The 17369-nt window shown below is 48.9% G+C and overlaps 1 protein-coding gene across 1 annotated transcript in view; it reads right to left on the reverse strand.

The window, feature by feature from the left end:
* Positions 1-17369, reverse strand: part of Spns3 (SPNS lysolipid transporter 3, sphingosine-1-phosphate (putative)) — a 69754-nt gene that overhangs the window by 47670 nt on the left and 4715 nt on the right. Inside the window, exons 2-7 of the mRNA XM_070001342.1 lie at positions 15921-15986; positions 5651-5787; positions 3595-3746; positions 2972-3038; positions 1875-2023; positions 805-957 (exon numbers count right to left, since the gene is read on the reverse strand). Coding sequence (XP_069857443.1) covers positions 805-957; positions 1875-2023; positions 2972-3038; positions 3595-3746; positions 5651-5787; positions 15921-15986 — 724 coding nt within the window. The remainder of the gene's footprint in view (positions 1-804; positions 958-1874; positions 2024-2971; positions 3039-3594; positions 3747-5650; positions 5788-15920; positions 15987-17369) is intronic.

Below are 17369 nucleotides of genomic sequence, written 5' to 3' on the forward strand. Positions count from 1 at the left end.
TGGAGACAGCAGCACCCAGGCCCTGAATTCAAGCCCCATGACCCAAAAAAGGTAAAAATTTAATAAGCACTGATGAGAATTACAGGAAGCTCCCTCTAAGCAAGGCAGATGTAGTTGCCTGGGAGCCTGGGGGAGGACGCATCTCTGAGGAAGAGCACAGAGCCCAGGATGGAAAAGGGAAAGTGACACACAGACCAGCAAGGAGGAGGAAGAAGGATTCGGGTGTTCGGAGGAGGGGCGACAGGGATGGGAGGGCTGGGAGATGACCTGGACTCCTACTAAAGGCTACTGAGACCCTTGAAGACTTGGTGAGAGTTGGTGGGGACAAAAAAGACCTCAGCAGGGGGTGTCCGGCTCCTCCTGGGATTCTAGGTGCACCCATAAGCAGAGAAGAATCCACACAGGCCCCTTGTCCCCAGGCTCAAGACACAACCAGGCCAAGCGGCCTCCAGGGGCAGTGTGTAACATGAGTGGCCTCACAAAAGAGCCCCTCTACAAAGAAAGGAGTAATGCCTCCCAAAAAACTCCCCCTCCCCACATCACCACCAGAGCCTTTGGACCCCACAGCAGCCTTTAGAGTGGGAAGACAGGGATTTCAGTCCAGAGAAGGCAAAGAAAGCAGCTGTCTGTGGTCACACAGGGAGACAGGGCTGGCACCTAGGCCTACTGGCTGACAACTAGACCCAGATGGCTGCTCTCTTCTCAGCAACACAGGAAGGGGGGACTGAATCCAGGGCTTGGGCCTCCTGAGCACTGCCACAGCCCCAGCCCCAGGCTGAACCACTGTCTTCCCTACTCCCTCACCTGTCCTGGCTGCCACATGGATCCTGAAAGCAGGGAAGCTGTAGCCCGTGAACCACACGGGCCTCAAACAGAAACTTGGGCGCCCAGAAGCCCAGGGCTCCGGTCACAAAAGTCATGGCTGTCACTCCAAGTGTGGACCACACGAAACTCCAGCTGCAAGAGAGGGTTCCAGGCTGAAGAAAGAGAGATTAGGACCACAGGTGCCAAGCCTGAGGCTTCAGCACCCTCCATGTTCCCTGAGACCCTCCATACCCACCTCTTCCACAGCCTCCAGTGTACTATGCCTACTTGCCCCTCTGCTGGACCACATCTCCCCATCCTCTGGCCCTAGTCCAACATTGCATCTCCAGGGCTTGTCCTTGCCTGCCCCCATCTCCCCTGCAGCTCCCTCCATGGGTCACATGGCTCTGGAACATGGATACCTGGGTCCTGTCCTGCCCCATGCTTCAGGAGACCATGAGGCCTGGGGCTGTACTTGATTCTCTCTGCTTACCTTAGAGAGGCAAGATCAAACTCTCAGCCTCCTCCAGGCAGCCTGGAGAAGCAGGTCAGGCTGCCAAAATGCATCTATTAAATAACCAAGGAAGGCAGGCCCAGTAGCTCCCTCCTACAGTCCTAGCTACTCAGGAAGCTGGGATCTGTAGCCAAATGAGGTAGAAAAAGTTCAGAAGACCCCATCTCCAATTAACACAGCAAAAAGCAGGACTGGAGGCATAACTCAGGTGGTACAGCGTGCCAGCCTAGCAAGCACAAGTTCGAGTACTTATACTGATAGGTAAATAAATAATGAACACACTGAAGAGAGTCTCAGGGTCACTGTGGGTGACACAGAGGCAGAGCTGGAGCTCACACCATCTACCCCCTCCCAGCCCACACATTCATCTGTCCTGTGGAGTGGCATGGAGGCTACACCCCAGGTCATGGAGGAGTAACTGGAGCTCAGAAAACAGAGAGGGTGGTGAGCTCTGAGACATCCAGAGAGGGCTCTCTGGAGGCAGGGGACAGAGAGAGAGGGGTCAGGGATGCTGAATGGGTATTCTGTGTCTGGAAATGAGGAGCAGGATACTCACTTTCTCCCCAGGTATCGGATGTCCTCACACCAGCTGCTCCTCAGGACCCCCGCCACCACCTCTCCCTGCCCCTCAGCAGCTCCTCGAGGTGGGTCGGGAACCAACAGGATGAGCAGGATCAAGGCCACAGCCTCCAGGCAAGGCATGATCTGGAGACAGGAGAGTCCAGGAAGCTCAGGGGCCATATGCTACCACATCCATGAGACTCAGGAGTGAGCACCCATGTGGGATGAACTCTGTGATCCAGGCCTGACATCCAGGTGCTAGTGCTCACAGAACCAGGTAGCTAACTGTTTGCTACCTCTGTGGAGGGGCTGGGCCTCTGGGAGGCAGAGTCCCCTGGACTTGATGGCTGTCCAACCCATGGGGCCTGAGGGGCCTGAGCACTCTGCCTCTGAGAACTTCCAGCCCCAATAACCAGTCCTTTTTCTGGCCCTGTCTCTCTGTCGGCCATGGTAAGTTGGCCTGCTACCTTCTCCCCATGCTTCTACTCAAAGAAGGTCAGACCACCAACCCAGCCTGGGGTCCCAACTCTGCCTGTCACTCGCTGGCTTAGGAGGAATCTGCATGCATGTAGGATTAAGCCCCAGTCCCCCTACCACCCAGATCCTCCTTCTTCTGACTTCTGTACCTCTGTTCCAGACTGAGCTGATCATGGCTTCTGGCACAGGGTCTGCAGGGATGTTCCACATATCCTGATCCCACTGCCTGAGAGCCTTAGCTTCTGGCCCTTGGGGTCTGCTAAGGGCCTCCCCCTGAGCTAAGAACTTTCCAGTCCTCATCCAACAGTCCTCACAATGCCAATGGTGGCATTCACTTTACAGATGGGCAAACAGAGGCTCTGGCGAAGAAAGCAACTGGCTTGGGGTCACCCCACTAGCAGCTGGGATTTGAACCCCAAGTCTTGACTTCCTCCTGCTCTACATGAGGCCTCACATGTCCAAAACTGCTGATGACTGACGCCCGCATGGCGCCAGGGAACATGCCAAGAGGTCAAGGCCACTGAAGGCTGGAAAGTCCCCACCAGCCTAGGGGGGAAGGGGGGGGCATGAGAGGCGGGGCAGAGGGAAGGATAAAGGAAAGGACACTGGACTCACCCGGAGGGCCCAGCGCCAGCTCCCCGTCAGCTCTGACACAGCTGACCCCAGCACGTAGCCCAGACCACTAAGACAGAGGGATAAGCAAGGTGAGCAGTGAGTGGTGAGAGGTAGGGCCCAAGGCCTGCCTGACCTGGGAGACTTCAACCCAGGGATCACTCTGTGCTTCCCTTTCCCTGAGAAAAGCAGCTGTGTGAGATTCAGGTGTTGGTCAAGCACCCAGCTCCAGTGCTACTCTCCATGTGAGCATGGCAGCTGAACTGCAGAGTTCTGTCTCCCATTCCCCTTGTAGAAGCATAGGGAAGTTCAGGACACCAGAGTCAGAGCTTAGGATCCTGTTCTACCTGTTGTCCCTGCTGAGGGTAAGGCTGCTTTTTCTCTGTGGGAAGCATGCACACTCCCACTGAGGACCATCTCTGTTCCTTGTGCTCCTCCTCATCGCCTCATCAATTAGCATCACTGCTGCACTCAGTGAGCAAACTACCTCTGAGAGATGAAGTGACAAGGGGTGGGTGCTGGGATTCAGACCCCAATCCTTCTGATCTGACATTTCCTATGCCCAACCCTGTCCCTGATCTGACTCCTTCAGGCCCCAGGGAAATGGATCTAGGGGTAATACAAACCTTCCAACAGGTATGGAGATGTAGAAGATGGTCAATATGTGCGTCCTATGGTCCTGCACGAAGAGGTCCCCCAGGACAGTGGGTGTGATGGTGGAGTAGCTGGCTAGGCCAGCGCCCACAGCTCCCCGGGACAGGAAGAAGAGCCAGGAGTACTGGATGAGCCAGGCATCGTCCATGGTGAGTTCCAAATATCAACCATGGGTTGAGGGATCGAAGGATATGTAAAGAGTTTGTCAGAGGGTTCAAAGGAACCTCAGGACAGTCCCTAGGGAAGGGGGGGCCACTAATCCCTCTACCCAACACCCACCCCAAGTTCCACAGACCACACAGATGTCCACTACTGGCACCTGGTGATGCTACCTGCTCTGCCCCCACCCCCACCCCCAGCCTCCTCCTGAATCTCTTTCCTCACTAAGGCTAATTCCCAAACCAGGATAAGGTAACTCACGCCTGTAATCCTAGCTTCTCAGGAGGCTGAAATTTGAGGACCATGGATCAAAGCCAGCCCAAGCAGGAAAGTCTGTGAGACTCTTATCTCTCATTAACCAGCAAAAAGCCAAGAGTGAAGGTGTGACTCAAGTGGCAGAGCACCAGCCTTGAGCTAAAAATCTAAGGTAAAAGAACCCAGGCACTGAGTTTAAGCTTCAGTACCAGCAAGAAAGAAAAGAAAGCCGGGCGCTGGTGGCTCATGCCTGTAATCCTAGCTACTCAGGAGGCTGAGATCTGAGGATCTCGGTTCAAAGCCAGCCCGGGCAGGAGAGACTGTGAGACTTTTATCTCCAATAAACCACCAGAAAACCGGAAGTGGCGCTGTAGCTCAAGTGGTAGAGCGCTCGCCTTGAGCTGAAGAGCTGAGGGACAGCACCCAGGCCCAGAGTTCAAGCCCCACGACCGACAAAAAAAAAAAAAGAAAGAAAGAAAAAAAGAAAGAAAGAAAGAAGGAAAGAAGGAAGGAAGGAAGGAAGGAAGGAGGGAAGGGAGGGAGGGAGGGAGGGAAGGAGTGAGGGAGGGATGGGGGAAGGAGAGAGGGAAGGGAGGGAGGGAGGGAGGGAAGGAGTGAGGGAGGGATGGGGGAAGGAGAGAGGGAAGGAAGAAAGAGAGAGAGAGCAGTTTGCCAAGGCAGGAGCTGTCCCCCCATCGCCAGCAGAGCCTGCAGGGAGAGGGGGCAGTGGGAGATTCAAGAGAGAAAGTCTCACGTTAAGAAAGTCTCAGAGGGGCCGAGAATGCAGCTTAGAGGTAGAGTGCTTGCCTAGCATGCATGAATCCTTGGGTTCAATTCCTCAGTACCACAAAAACAAAAAAAGCCAGAAGTGGCACTGTGGCTCAAGTAATAGAGTGCTAGCCTTGAGCAAAAAAAGCTAGCTCAGGGCTGGGAAAATGGCTCAGTGGTAGAGCGCTTGCCTTGCATGCCTGAGACCCTGGGTTCGATTCCTCAGCACCACATAAGCAAAAAGAAAAAAGCCGGAAGTGGCGCTGTGGCTCAAGTGGTAGAGTGCTAGCCTTGAGCTGAAGAGCTGAGGGACAGCACCCAGGCCCAGAGTTCAGGCCCCACGACCGGACCCAAAAAAAAAAAAAAAAAAAAAAAAAAGCTAGCTCAGAAACAGTGCCCAGGCCCTGAGTTCAAGCCCCATGAGTGGCAAAAAAGAAAAAAAAAAAGAAAATCTAAGAGCCAGGTACCAGTGGCTCACGCCTGTAATCCTAGCTACTCAGGAGGCTGAGATCTAAGGATCGTAGTTCAAAATCAGCCCAGGCAGGAAAGCCTATGAGACTCTTATCTCCAATTAACCACCAAAAAAACAGAAGTGGAGCTGTGGCTCAAGTGGTAGAGCACTAGCCTTGAGCTAAAGAGCTCAGAGACAGCACACAGGCCCAGAGTTCAAGTCCCAGGACTGACCACCCCACCCCAAATCTAAGGCCTGGAAATTACCTCCTCCTCCAGAGCTAACAGGTGGATCCTGAACCAGCTTGGGTCAGAACGATCTCTACCCAGATCTAATGGGGCAGATCAGAGAGGAAGCAAAGGGTTGCTCCCAGGAGCAGAGTGGTGGGCACCTACCTCCGTAGGAATGAAGGAGCTGGAGAGGCCAGCCCCTGACCAGAGCAGGATCCCGAAGCACAGCATGGCCTTGCGACTGTGCCGGTCACCCAAGTAGCCAAACACAGGTGCTGACCCCAGCAGGCAGCTGATAAAGACTGGAAGGGACACACAAGGGCAGCCTGGACTCCCCCATGCCAGGGGAAAGGAAGGAGATAGTCCCCCTTCCACCACAGAAAGGAACTAGCTCGGATGCCACCAGCTGGCATCTTGGCAGTGAGCCCAGGACATGCAGAGGAAAAGATAAGGCAGCTCTCACAACCCTGGTCCAACCAAAACTCCTAAGCCCAGGTGCAGCACCAGGCCTGAGCCAATCTCAGTTCTGTCTCATGGAGCAGCACCCCGGCCTTGAGAAGACAGCCTTCCCACTCCCAGGGGCCTGCCTCAAACAGCAACCAAAGAGCACAGAGAGCAAGCGCATCGTTGACAAACTAGGGTGATTCTGGAAGGTGAGACAGGACTGGTTTGCCTACGTTGGTCCAGTATTTCTGCTACTTTACAATAAACCCATATTGGCCAGGCACCAACGGCTCATGTTCATAAGCCTAGCTACTCTCAGGGACTGAGACCTGAGGCTCTTGGTTCATAGCCATCCCAGGGAGGAAAGCCCAGGAGACTCTTATCTCCAATTAACCAGCAAAAAGCTGGAAATGGTCCTGTGGTTCAGGTGGTAGAGCAATAGCCTTGAGGAAAAAAAAAAAAGCAGTGCCTAGTCACTTAGTTCAGGCCTCTTTCTAGAACACACACAAAAATAAATAAATAAATGTGGCTTACTGGTAGAGTGCTTGCCTAGCATGCATGAAGTCCTGGGTTTGATTCCTCAGTACTACATATGCAGAAAAAGCCAGAAGTGGTGCTGTGGCTCAAGTGATACAGTGCTAGCCTTGAGCAAAAGAAGCTCAGGGACAGTGCCCAGACCCTGAGTTCAAGCCCCAAGACTGGCAAAAATAAATAAATAAATAAATAAATCCACCCTTACTGATAGCAACAACTGGATTAATTAATGAGTTTGCTGTTCTGTAAAAATTAGGAAATGGCCATAGGTTTGTTTGTCCTTGTGCTACATGGATAAGGGAAGCTGGTGAGTCTCGGCCTCAAAGCTGGGATAGCTTTGGCAGGTAGACAAAGGGAGGTCTGGACTCTTCTCAGCCCCGTCTCATCATTCTAGGATTTTAAGCCCAGGACCTAGAATTCCATTCATTGAGTAAAGATGCTTAGCATTTGCTGAACCCAATGAATGTCCAGTTTCTTCACAGATAGTGTTTCAGCCACTCCCACTCTCTCATGACCTACTCTAGTATTGTATGCAAGTGTGGAAATTAGGACAAGTTTGACCTACAAAACCAGCAATTTAATAATGGGTCGACCTTATACTCCACAGAGAATGATCTTTGGGGTCAACGGCTATTAAAGTTCTTAATAGCTAGTGCCAAAATAGGCTTCAAAAAGACTTTATCAGCTAACACTCACATAGAAGCACATGCCAAAGCCACTGCTGCAACCAACTGCATTACATTTGTGTATGTAATGAGAATCAAATGGCATCTCTCTGATGTTTTATCCACTTTGTCCTAGTCCCAGGAAACTGAGCAACAGTTCTTCATTGTCACCTTTTTTTTTTTCCTGCCCTGGGGCTTGAACTCTGGGCCTGGGTGCTATCTCTGAGCTCTTTTGCTTAAGGCTAACACTTGAGCCACAGTACCTTTTCTGGTTTTTTTCTGTGATTAATTGGAGAAAAGAGTCTCACGGACTTTGCTGCCTGCACTGATTTTGAACCATAATCCTCAGATCTCAACCTCTTGAGTATCTAGGATTACAAATATGAGCCACCAATTTCCAGCTTTGCTCATTTTGAGGGAAGGGATATTTGCCTATAATTTTTTTAAAAAAATAACTTTCTCAGTCTTTTATATTAGGCTTAAAGGATTCAAAGTACAAGTTCTTGGCCAGGAGTGGTAGTCATGTCTATAGTTTCAGCTATAGCTGAAACATGAGACATGAGACTCTCTTGAGACCAGGAGTTTGAGACCAGTCTATGCAACATAGTAAGAATTCCACCTCCCCACACACAAATAATAATCTAGAGTCAAACCATTTGAATTCAAATCCGACTCTCTAGCAATTGTGGCCTTCACTCTCTCTGTTCCTTTTACATCAGCCACAGAACAGTAATAGTACCTGCTTTATAAATCATTGAGGTCACTCAAATGTATAAATGGTACCTGAATGGCTCTATAATAATGTTCATTAAGTATTGTCTATTATTATTACTAACTGTATAGTTCCTGTCAACATGATGCAGAAGTGTTTAGCTGTGATGGAGACAACGTTATCAGTCTTCCTTTTGTAAGGGAGCATTGTTCCATGCCCCATTTGTGCATATTTTTACCTGGTGCTAAGGATCTCCAGGACTCACGATGTTTTCACTCACTGCTGGTGCTCCATCACTTGAGCCATATACCCAGACCAATATTTTGCTGGCTAATTGAAGCTGGCTTTGAACTGCAGTACTCCAGTTCTCAGCCTCCTGAGTAGTTTGGGTTATAGGTCTGAGCTACAAGTGTCCATATCTTCTTTGCACAAGTGTGCATATCTTCTTTGTCAAAAGTTATACACCCATGGGCATTGGGGTCTCACACCTGTAATCCTAGCTACTCAGGAGGCTAAGATCTGAGGATTGCAGTTTAAAGCCAGTCTAGAAAGGAAAATATGTGAGACTCTTATTTCCCAAAAGCCAGAAGTGGTGCTGTGGCTCAAGTGGTAGAGTTCTATCCTTGAGCACAAAAACTGAGGGACAGTGCCCAGACCCTGAGTTCAAGCCCAAGGACCATCAAAAAAAAAACAGTTATACAAATATTTCTCCACCAGGGCTGGGAAGGTGGCTCAGTGGAAGAGCACTTGCCTTGCATGCATGAGGCCCTGGGTTCAATTCCTCAGCACCACATAAGCAAAAAGAAAAAAGCCAGGGGCTGGAAAGGTGGCTCAGTGGTAGAGCGCTTGCCTTGCATGCATGAGGCCCTGGGTTCGATTCTTCAACAACACATAAACAGAAAAAGCCAGAAGTGGCACTGTGGCTCAAGTGTAGAGCACTAGCCTTGAGCTGAAGAGCTGAGGGACAGCGCCCAGGCCCAGAGTTCAGGCCTCACAACCGGACCAAAAAAAAAATTCTCCAGGTGTTTAAGCACCTTCATGGGGTGGGAGATAAGGATCATTTGCAATATACAAATTCCTTAAATCTGCAAGTACTCTAGCCCTCCACAAGGACCTGACTACAGAAGGCAAGCACTCTACATTCCTACCATCTCCATGTTCTGCTCATTGTTGTGATGACATGACAGGAATTAGTGGGGTAAGGGATGGAATATGGCTGAGTGCTAGTGGCTCACACCTGTAATCATAGCTACCCAGGAGACTGAGATCTGAGAATCACAGTTCAAAGCCAGCCTGGACAAGAAAGTCCATGAGACTCTTATCCCTAATTAACTACCAAAAAGAAAGAAAAGAAAGAGGGCTTGGAATATGGATTAGTGGTAGAGTTCTTGCCTAGCACGCATGAAGCCCTGGGTTGGATTCCTCAGTACCACATAAACAGAAAAGGCTGGAAGTGGTGCTGTGGCTCAAGTGGTAGTGTGCTAGCCTTGAGCAAAAGAATGTCAAGGACAGTGCCCAGGCCCTGAGTTTAAGCCCCAGAACTGACTAAAGAAAAAGAGAGAGGGAAGGAAGGAGGGAAGGAAGGAAGGAGGGAGGGAAGGGAGGGAGGGAGGGAGGGAGGGAGGAAGGAAGGAAGGAAGGAAGGAAGGAAGGAGGGAGGGAGGGAAGGGAGGGAGGGAGGGAGGGAAGGAGGGAGGGAGGGAGGGAAGGCAACCCAGAACAAGTAACTCGTACCTGTAATCCTAACTCAGGAGGCTGAGATCTGAGACTCAAAATTCAAAACCAGCTAGGGCAAGAAAGTCCACAAGACTCATAGCCAATTAATCACAGAAAAAGCCAGAAGTGGCACTGTGGCTCAAGTGGTAGAGTGCTAGCCTTGCACAAAAAGGAGCTCAAGACAGCAATCAAGCCCAGAATTCAAGCCCAGGACTGGCAAAAAATTTAAAAGCTCAGGGATAATGCCTTGAATTTAAGCCCCAGAATGGGCACTGAGAAGGGGGGGGGAGGGAGAGAGAGAGAGAGGTAGAATATGGAGGCAAACTTCCTGAATTCAAATCTCACCTTCAGCAAAATCATAACTTCTCTTAGTCTGTTCAGTACCTAAAAAATGGACATCAGGCTAATGCCTGTCTCATGGGTTTGCTGTGAAGGTTAAATGCATTTCTAATTAAAGTACTTAGAAAGTTGGGGTATGGCCCAGTGGTACAGTAGCATGTAGTAGGCCCTCAATTTGAGCCTCAGTACTATAAATAAAATAAACTAAAGTTACATAAAATGTGTATGCGTGCACACATGCATGCATGTGCACATGCTAATACTAGAGGTTGAACTCAGAGCTTTTCACTCTCACTTAGCTTTTTCCCTCAAGAATGGTGTTCTACCACTTGAGCCACACCTCTATTTCCAGTATTTTGTTGGCACAGACTTTCCTGCCCAGGCTGGCTTCAAATACTGATCCTCAGAGCTTAGCCTCCTGAGTAGCTAGGATTGATTGCAGGTGTAAGCCACCAACACTCTGCATTCACTACTTTGTGTGTGTGTGTGTGTGTGTGTGTGTGTGTGTGTGTGTGTGTGTGTGTGTGTGTGTGTGTGTGTGTGTGTGTGTGTGTGTGTGTGTGTGTGTGTATGCACCCGTCTTGAGCTTTGCACTCAGAGTTTGGGTACTGTCCCTGAGTTTTTATGCTCAAGGATAGCTCTACTTCCTGCTTTTGGGTGGTTAATTGGAGATAAGAGTCTCACTAACTTTCCTACCAGGGCTGGTCCCAAACCATGATCCTTGATCTCAGCCTTCTGAGTAGCTGGGATTACAGTCATGGGTTAACTAGCACTGGGCTATTTTGTTGTTTTTTTTTAAAGACAGGGTCTTGTTATACATGTAAGCCAGGTTGAACTCAAACTTGTGATCCTCCTGCCTCAGCCTCCAAGTATAGCTATGTTTCAGGAAAGAGGGACTTTTATTTATTTATTTATTGCCAGTCCTAGGTCTTGAACTCTAGGCCTGGATACTGTCCCAAAGCTCCTTTTGCTCAAGGCTAGTGCCCTACCACTTGAGCCACAGCACCACTTCTAGCTTTTTCTGTGATTATTTGGAGGTAAGAGTCTCACAGACTTTGCTGCCTGGGCTGGCTTTGAACTTTGATCCTCAGATCTAAGCCTCCTGAGTAGCTAGGATTGCAGGCATGAACCACCAGCACCTGGCTAGAAAGAGGGTTTTTATGGTTGTTTTTTGGATTATTGTTTTCCCTGCAGTGCTAGGAATGGAAACCAGGGCCTTTCACATGCTGGGCAAGCTCTCTCCCATTTTAGCCACACTTTCAACCCACTTTCTTCCCTGACATTTAAAACAGTTTTATGTAGGTTGGAAAAGTTACAAAGGATGTGATTTCTGGCATTATCGTGTGCAATGGGCCCTCCAGATCCTGGGTCACATGCCTCGGATTCCACCCACATATATTGAAAATACTAGGAAAACCTGTAGCTGGGGCTGGGGGCTCACCCAGTAATCCCAGCTACTCAGGAGACTGCAACTAAGGATACTAATTCTGTAATCCTGGGCAGACAAATCCCAGACACTCTTATCTCTAATTAACCAGCAAAAAGCTGGGAGTTTATTCTTCATGTGAACTACTTATCAAATATATGCTTGCAATGACTTTTTAAAAAAAAAGCTGGGAGTGGAAATATGGCCCAAATGGTAGAAAGCCAGCCTTCAGTGAGGGAGGACAAACAAAAGAGCTAGAGTTCAAGACCTAAGGGCTGGGAATGTGGCTCAGTGGTAGAATGCTTGCCTAGCATGCATGAAGCCCTAAGTTTGGTTCCTCCATAACACATAAACAAAAACTTTAAAATGAAATTAAAAAGAAACATTAAAAATTTTAAAGAAGAGAAGGAAAGGAAGAAGAAGAAGAAGAAGAAGAAGAAGAAGAAGAAGAAGAAGAAGAAGAAGAAGAAGAAGAAGAAGAAGAAGAAGAAGAAGAAGAAGAAGAAAGCAGTAGCCTCTGGTGGCTCACACCTATAATCCTAGCTACTCAGGGGGGGAGGGGATTGGGTGGGATGGGGGGGGTGGGGAAGGCTGGGAAAGGATGTGAAGGATAAACAAAGGAGGAGGCTGCAATGCTGGATAAGAAATGTACTTATTATCTTGCCCATGTAATTGTAACCCCTCTGTACAGTATGTTCACAAAAAATTAAAATTAAAATTAAAAAACAAAACAAAAAAATCCTAGCTACTCAGGAAGCTAAGATCTGAAGATCATGGTTCAAATCCAGCTGGGGCAGGAAAGTCCATGAGACTCTTATCTTCAATTAACCACCAAAAAACTGCAAGTGGCATTGTGGTTCAAGTGGTAGAGCACTCGCCTTTAGCTGAAGAACTCAGGGACAGCACCTAGGCCCAGAGTTCAAGCCCTACAACTGACAAAAAAAAAAAAGCCGGGCGCTGGTGGCTCACGCCTGTAATCCTAGCTACTCAGGAGGCTGAGATCTGAGGATCACGGTTCAAAGCCAGCCTGGGCAGGAGAGACTGTGAGACTCCTATCTCCAATAAACCACCAGAAAACTGGAAGTGGCGCTGTAGCTCAAGTGGTAGAGCGCTCGCCTTGAGCTGAAGAGCTGAGGGACAGCGCCCAGGCCCAGAGTTCAGGCCCCACGACCGACAAAAAAAAAAAAAAAGAGTTCAAGACCTAGTACCAGAAAAGGAAGGAAGGGAGGGAGGGAGGGAGGGAGGGAAGAAGGGAGGAAGGAAGGGTGTCAGCACTGAATTCGTACAGTCATTTTTTTCCTCATTATTCCCCAAATGATACAATACAAAGACTCAGTTGCATAGCTTCAGATAAGGAATCTAGAGCACATTTAGAGTCTGCAGAAGGATTAACCAATTCTGCAAGCACTGGGTCATTTCCTGGGAGGGAAGCAGCCCCTGTGGTCCTGGAAATGGTCTCCTGTAGATGCTGAGGGATGATTTTTTTTCAGTAATAGGACTTGAACTCTGGGCCTGGGCACTGTCTCTGAGCTCTTCAGCTCAAGGTTAGTGCTCTACCACTTTGAGCCACTGCACTACTTCCCATTTCTGGTGGTTAATTGGAGATGAGAGTCTCACGAACTTTCCCGCCCAGGCTGGCTTTGAACCACCATCCTCAGATCTCAGCCTCCAGAGTAGCTAGGATTATAGGCGTGAGCCCCCCAGGGCCCTTTGATTTGGGGGGAGATAAACTATATTTTCAACCAAATTCTTGGAGGTATAGCTCAAGTTCATTGGATTTATGGTAATAGTCCACCCTCCAGTCCACCCTCCCTTGCCAAACCAACCAACCTGGCAAATCAGACTGACAGCAAGAAAAACACTGACTTCTTCATTTTCTGAATAAAGTCATGTGTTGAAATCCATTCTCCCTGCCTCCCCTCAGCTACTATCTCCTGTCTGAATGCTAATTCACTGATAAGGAGCAGACAAGCACAACCCTTAGATAAAGCTTGGCTTCTGGGAGGGGGGAGGAGGGGCGGTATATGGCCAGGCCCTTGTGCTTTCCGGGTTGTGCTTAGTCCTCTCCACAGAAGTCACAAGTCCCTCTGCTGGGTCCCTCTGCTCTTCACCCTAGACTTTCAGTGTCTCTTCCTGCTTTCTTTTTTTTTTGGTCCTGTCGTGGGGCCTGAACTCTGGGCCTGGGCGCTGTCCCTCAGCTCTTCAGCTCAAGGCTAGTGCTCTACCACTTGAGCCACAGCGCCACTTCCGGCTTTTTTCTTTCTGCTTATGTAGTGCTGAGGAATCGAACTCAGGGCCTCGAGCATGCAAGGCAAGCGCTCTACCACTGAGCCACCTTCCCAGCCCTCTCTTCCTGCTTTCAATGGTGGACAAGAGATTGTATGGAGGGGTGACGAGGCAGCTCCTTAGAATGGGCGCAGACCTGTTCTCTGGCTGATCACAATAAAAGATCTGAACCAGGTGCTGGTGGCTCACGCCTGTAATCCTAGCTACTCAGGAGGCCGAGAGCTGAGGATTGCAGTTCAAAACCAACCTGGGCAGAAAAGTCTGTGAGACTCATCTCAATAAACTATTCAGAAAAAAAAAAAAAACAGAAGCAGTGCTGTGGCTCAAGTGGTAGAGCACTAGCCTTGAGCACAAAGAGGCTCAGAGACAGCGCCCAGGCCCTGAGTCCAAGCACCAGAACTGGCACACACAAAAATAAATAAAAATGATCTGAGCTAGTGCTGGTGGCTCATGCCTGCAATCCTCAGAAATCTGGGATCTAAGGTTCGAAGTCAACCTTGACAGACAAATCCAACTCTGATCTTCAACTAACTAGCAAAAAGTCAAATGTGGAGGTATGACTCAAGTGGCAGAACAGTAGCTTGAGCAGAGTAGAAGTTGAGTGGAAAAAGCTAAGCAAGAGCACAAAGCCCAGAGTTCAAGCCCAGTACCAACACATACAAAGGATCTGAAAGTGGGCTGGGAAGGTGGCTCAGTGGTAGAGCGCTTGCCTTGCATGCTCGAGGCCCTGGGTTCGATTCCTCAGCACCACATAAGCAAAAAGAAAAAAGCCGGAAGTGGCACTGTGGCTCAAGTGGTAGAGCGCTAGCCTTGAGCTGAAGAGCTGAGGGACAGCGCCCAGGCCCAGAGTTCAGGCCCCACAACCGGACCCAAAAAAAAAAAAAAAAAGAAAGGATCTGAAAGTGATTCTCTCAACACCGCATTCAGGCAGCCCCCCCAGGCAGGTTTTATGCATACCTGGGGAACTTATACCTAGTCGGGAGCCAGGTTCTACAGCTGTGTGATAAGCAACCATCAGGAAGAAGGAGGGCCCACAGAGGGGCCGCTGTGGGTGCTGGATGCAAGCTGGAATGCACATAGGGATGACTTGTGCTATGGCCATATGTGACTACCTGTATGCAAAACATGGGTGGCTCCTGGCCATCTACCCAGAACATCATGAGCCAGGGTACCATAAAGACACTGCACATCCATGTTCATTGCCACACTAGTCACATTAGCCAAGTTATGGAAACAGCCCAGATACCCCACAAGAGATGAGTAGATACAAAAACAATGTGGCACCTATACACAATGGAATTTTACTCATCCTTTAGAAAGAATAATATGTCATTTGGATGGACCTAGAACAAATTCTGTTAAGTGAGGTAAGCTAAGCTCAGAGACATATGCAGAAGCTAGATCTAAAATATACCAGCACATGATAAATTGTACAGGACTCTAAGCATTCCCATACAGTGAAACCAAAGGAGGATACTCTTAGGGAGGAACACAAAAATGCCTATGTGCATCTCTTCATATAAGATAATATTTATCAAAATGAACTGCAGGAAATGGAAACAAGAGTTTTTTTCTTTTTAAAAAAATTTCTGCATCCCAGGTTCTTCAATATACACCATCCACCTGTAACAATCCCTTATCAGCTTGGGTTGTGGAAAGTAATAGCCTTGGTTTTTTTTGGTTGGTCATGGGGCTTAAACTCTGGGCCTGGGTGCTGTCCCTCAGCTCTACCACTTGAGCCACAGTATTTCTGGCTTTTTCTGCTCATGTGGTGCTGAAGAATCGAACCCAGGACTTCATACATGCAAGGCAAACACTCTACCACTGAGCCACCTTCCCAGCCCCTAGCCTTAATCTTAAAAAAAAAAAAATGTGGGTGGTTATCACCATGCAGATACTCTCAAGGGAAAATAAGCGTCAAATGTGCCACTCTGGAATGGTTCATGTCACTGCTGGCTGCTCCTACACTTTAAGCTCTCTATGGCCCTGAGCTCTTTGTAGCCCACATGGAGGAATGGGCCTCTGGCTGGCTGGTTGTCAATCTGTCTGCATCCTGGTGATCAGATTTTGCCACTGTCTAAGAAAATCATACATGAGGATGTCTTGGTCTCTGAGAAATACTCAAATGTGTTCACAAGCATAACAAGTGACAACATGGCCATGGTGACAAGACAGTCAGAGATGTTTCTGTCTCTCTCCCTCATCTTGTCCTGCAGCCCCTGTCCTCTGCTCCTTCTAGCACAACTGTGCCCAGTCCCAGTCCCAGCCCACCTCTGCATAGCGCACCCACCTCCAGGGCCCAGGACTACTTACCTGTCTGAAGCAAACCAGCATCACTGTCACTGATGTGAAAAGACTTCTGTATGTCTGGCAGCATTCCTGGGGACACAGGGACCGTGGTCAGGAAGTGAGAACTAGCTTGCCAACATCCTGACTTGGGGACAGGACATAGCTGACCAGCACTCACCAGGCATGGCACCTCCAGTTCTCCCATTCCCCTGTTCAATATCACACACACACACACACACACACACACACATACACATGCCTATAAACCCACATTCCACACACATTTGCACACAGCACATACACATACACATGTAGATACACATGCATTCAGATCAACGGTTGGAGCTGGGAATGTGGTTTTGTGGTAGAGTGCTTGCCTAACATGCATGAGGTTCAATTCCTCAGTACCATATAAACAGAAAAGGCTGGAAATGGTGTTGTGGCTTAAGTGGTAGAGCACTATCCTTAAGCACAGAAAGGCTCATGGACAGTACTTAGTTCATGCCCCAGGATTGGCAAAATAATGATAATAATCATAATATTAACAGATGAACAGTTGTTCACAGAGAAAAAGTACTTGCACAAACACAGAGCCTCAGTGACAAACACATAAAACCAGATTCACACATCCAAATACATCAGCACACATGCTCTATGTCTTAGAGCACATAAATATACCAGCAGGCAGGCATGTGGACACCTCATGGCTGCCATTCACATTGTAGTCAGAGTGATTGGCAATTCCCTCTTACTGCACAGGACAGTGCTCTTCACCTAGATCTCCGTGTACATGAGAGGATTGCCGAGCCCCAGGACTCCCATTCCACACTCACTAGGGCTCTGAAGCCTCTCCCAGACTTTAGTAGCCACAGGCTGGTGCCATGGCACTCTGTCCAAGGAAGATGGAGGAAGTTCAGCAGAATCTGGGCTCTATTTTAGCTTTTTGGTGTCATCTCAAAGAGGGCCAGGGTCATCATGGTGCTTGGGAGCCATGTGGCTCTGTGGTTATTGTGTTACTACCACAGAATACTTGGGTCTGGGTACTTTTTTTTTTTTTTTTTTTGGTCGGTTGTGAGGCTTGAACTCTGGGCCTGGGAACTGTCCCTGAGCTCTTCAGCTCAAGGCAAGTGCTCTACCACTTGAGTCACAATGCCAATTCCAGTTTTCTGGTGGTTAATTGGAAACAAGAGTCTCACGGATGTTCCTGCATGGGCTGGCTTTGAACCATGATCCTCAGATCTCAGCCTCCTGAGAAGCTAGGATTACAGGAGTGAGCCACCGGCACCCAGCAAGGGCCTGGGTACTTTATAAAGAAAATAGATGTCATGCACCAGTGGCTCACGCCTGTAATCCTAGCTACTCAGGAGGGTGAGATCTGAGCATCGTAGTTCAAAGCCAGCCCAGGCAGGAAAGTCCATGAGACTCTTATCTCCAATTAACCACCAGAAAACCTGAAGTGGCGCTGTGGCTCGA

This window comes from Dipodomys merriami, unplaced genomic scaffold, assembly GCF_024711535.1.
Source record: "Dipodomys merriami isolate MVZ:Mamm:240054 unplaced genomic scaffold, mDipMer1.0.p SCAF_59, whole genome shotgun sequence".
NCBI lineage: Eukaryota > Metazoa > Chordata > Mammalia > Rodentia > Heteromyidae > Dipodomys > Dipodomys merriami.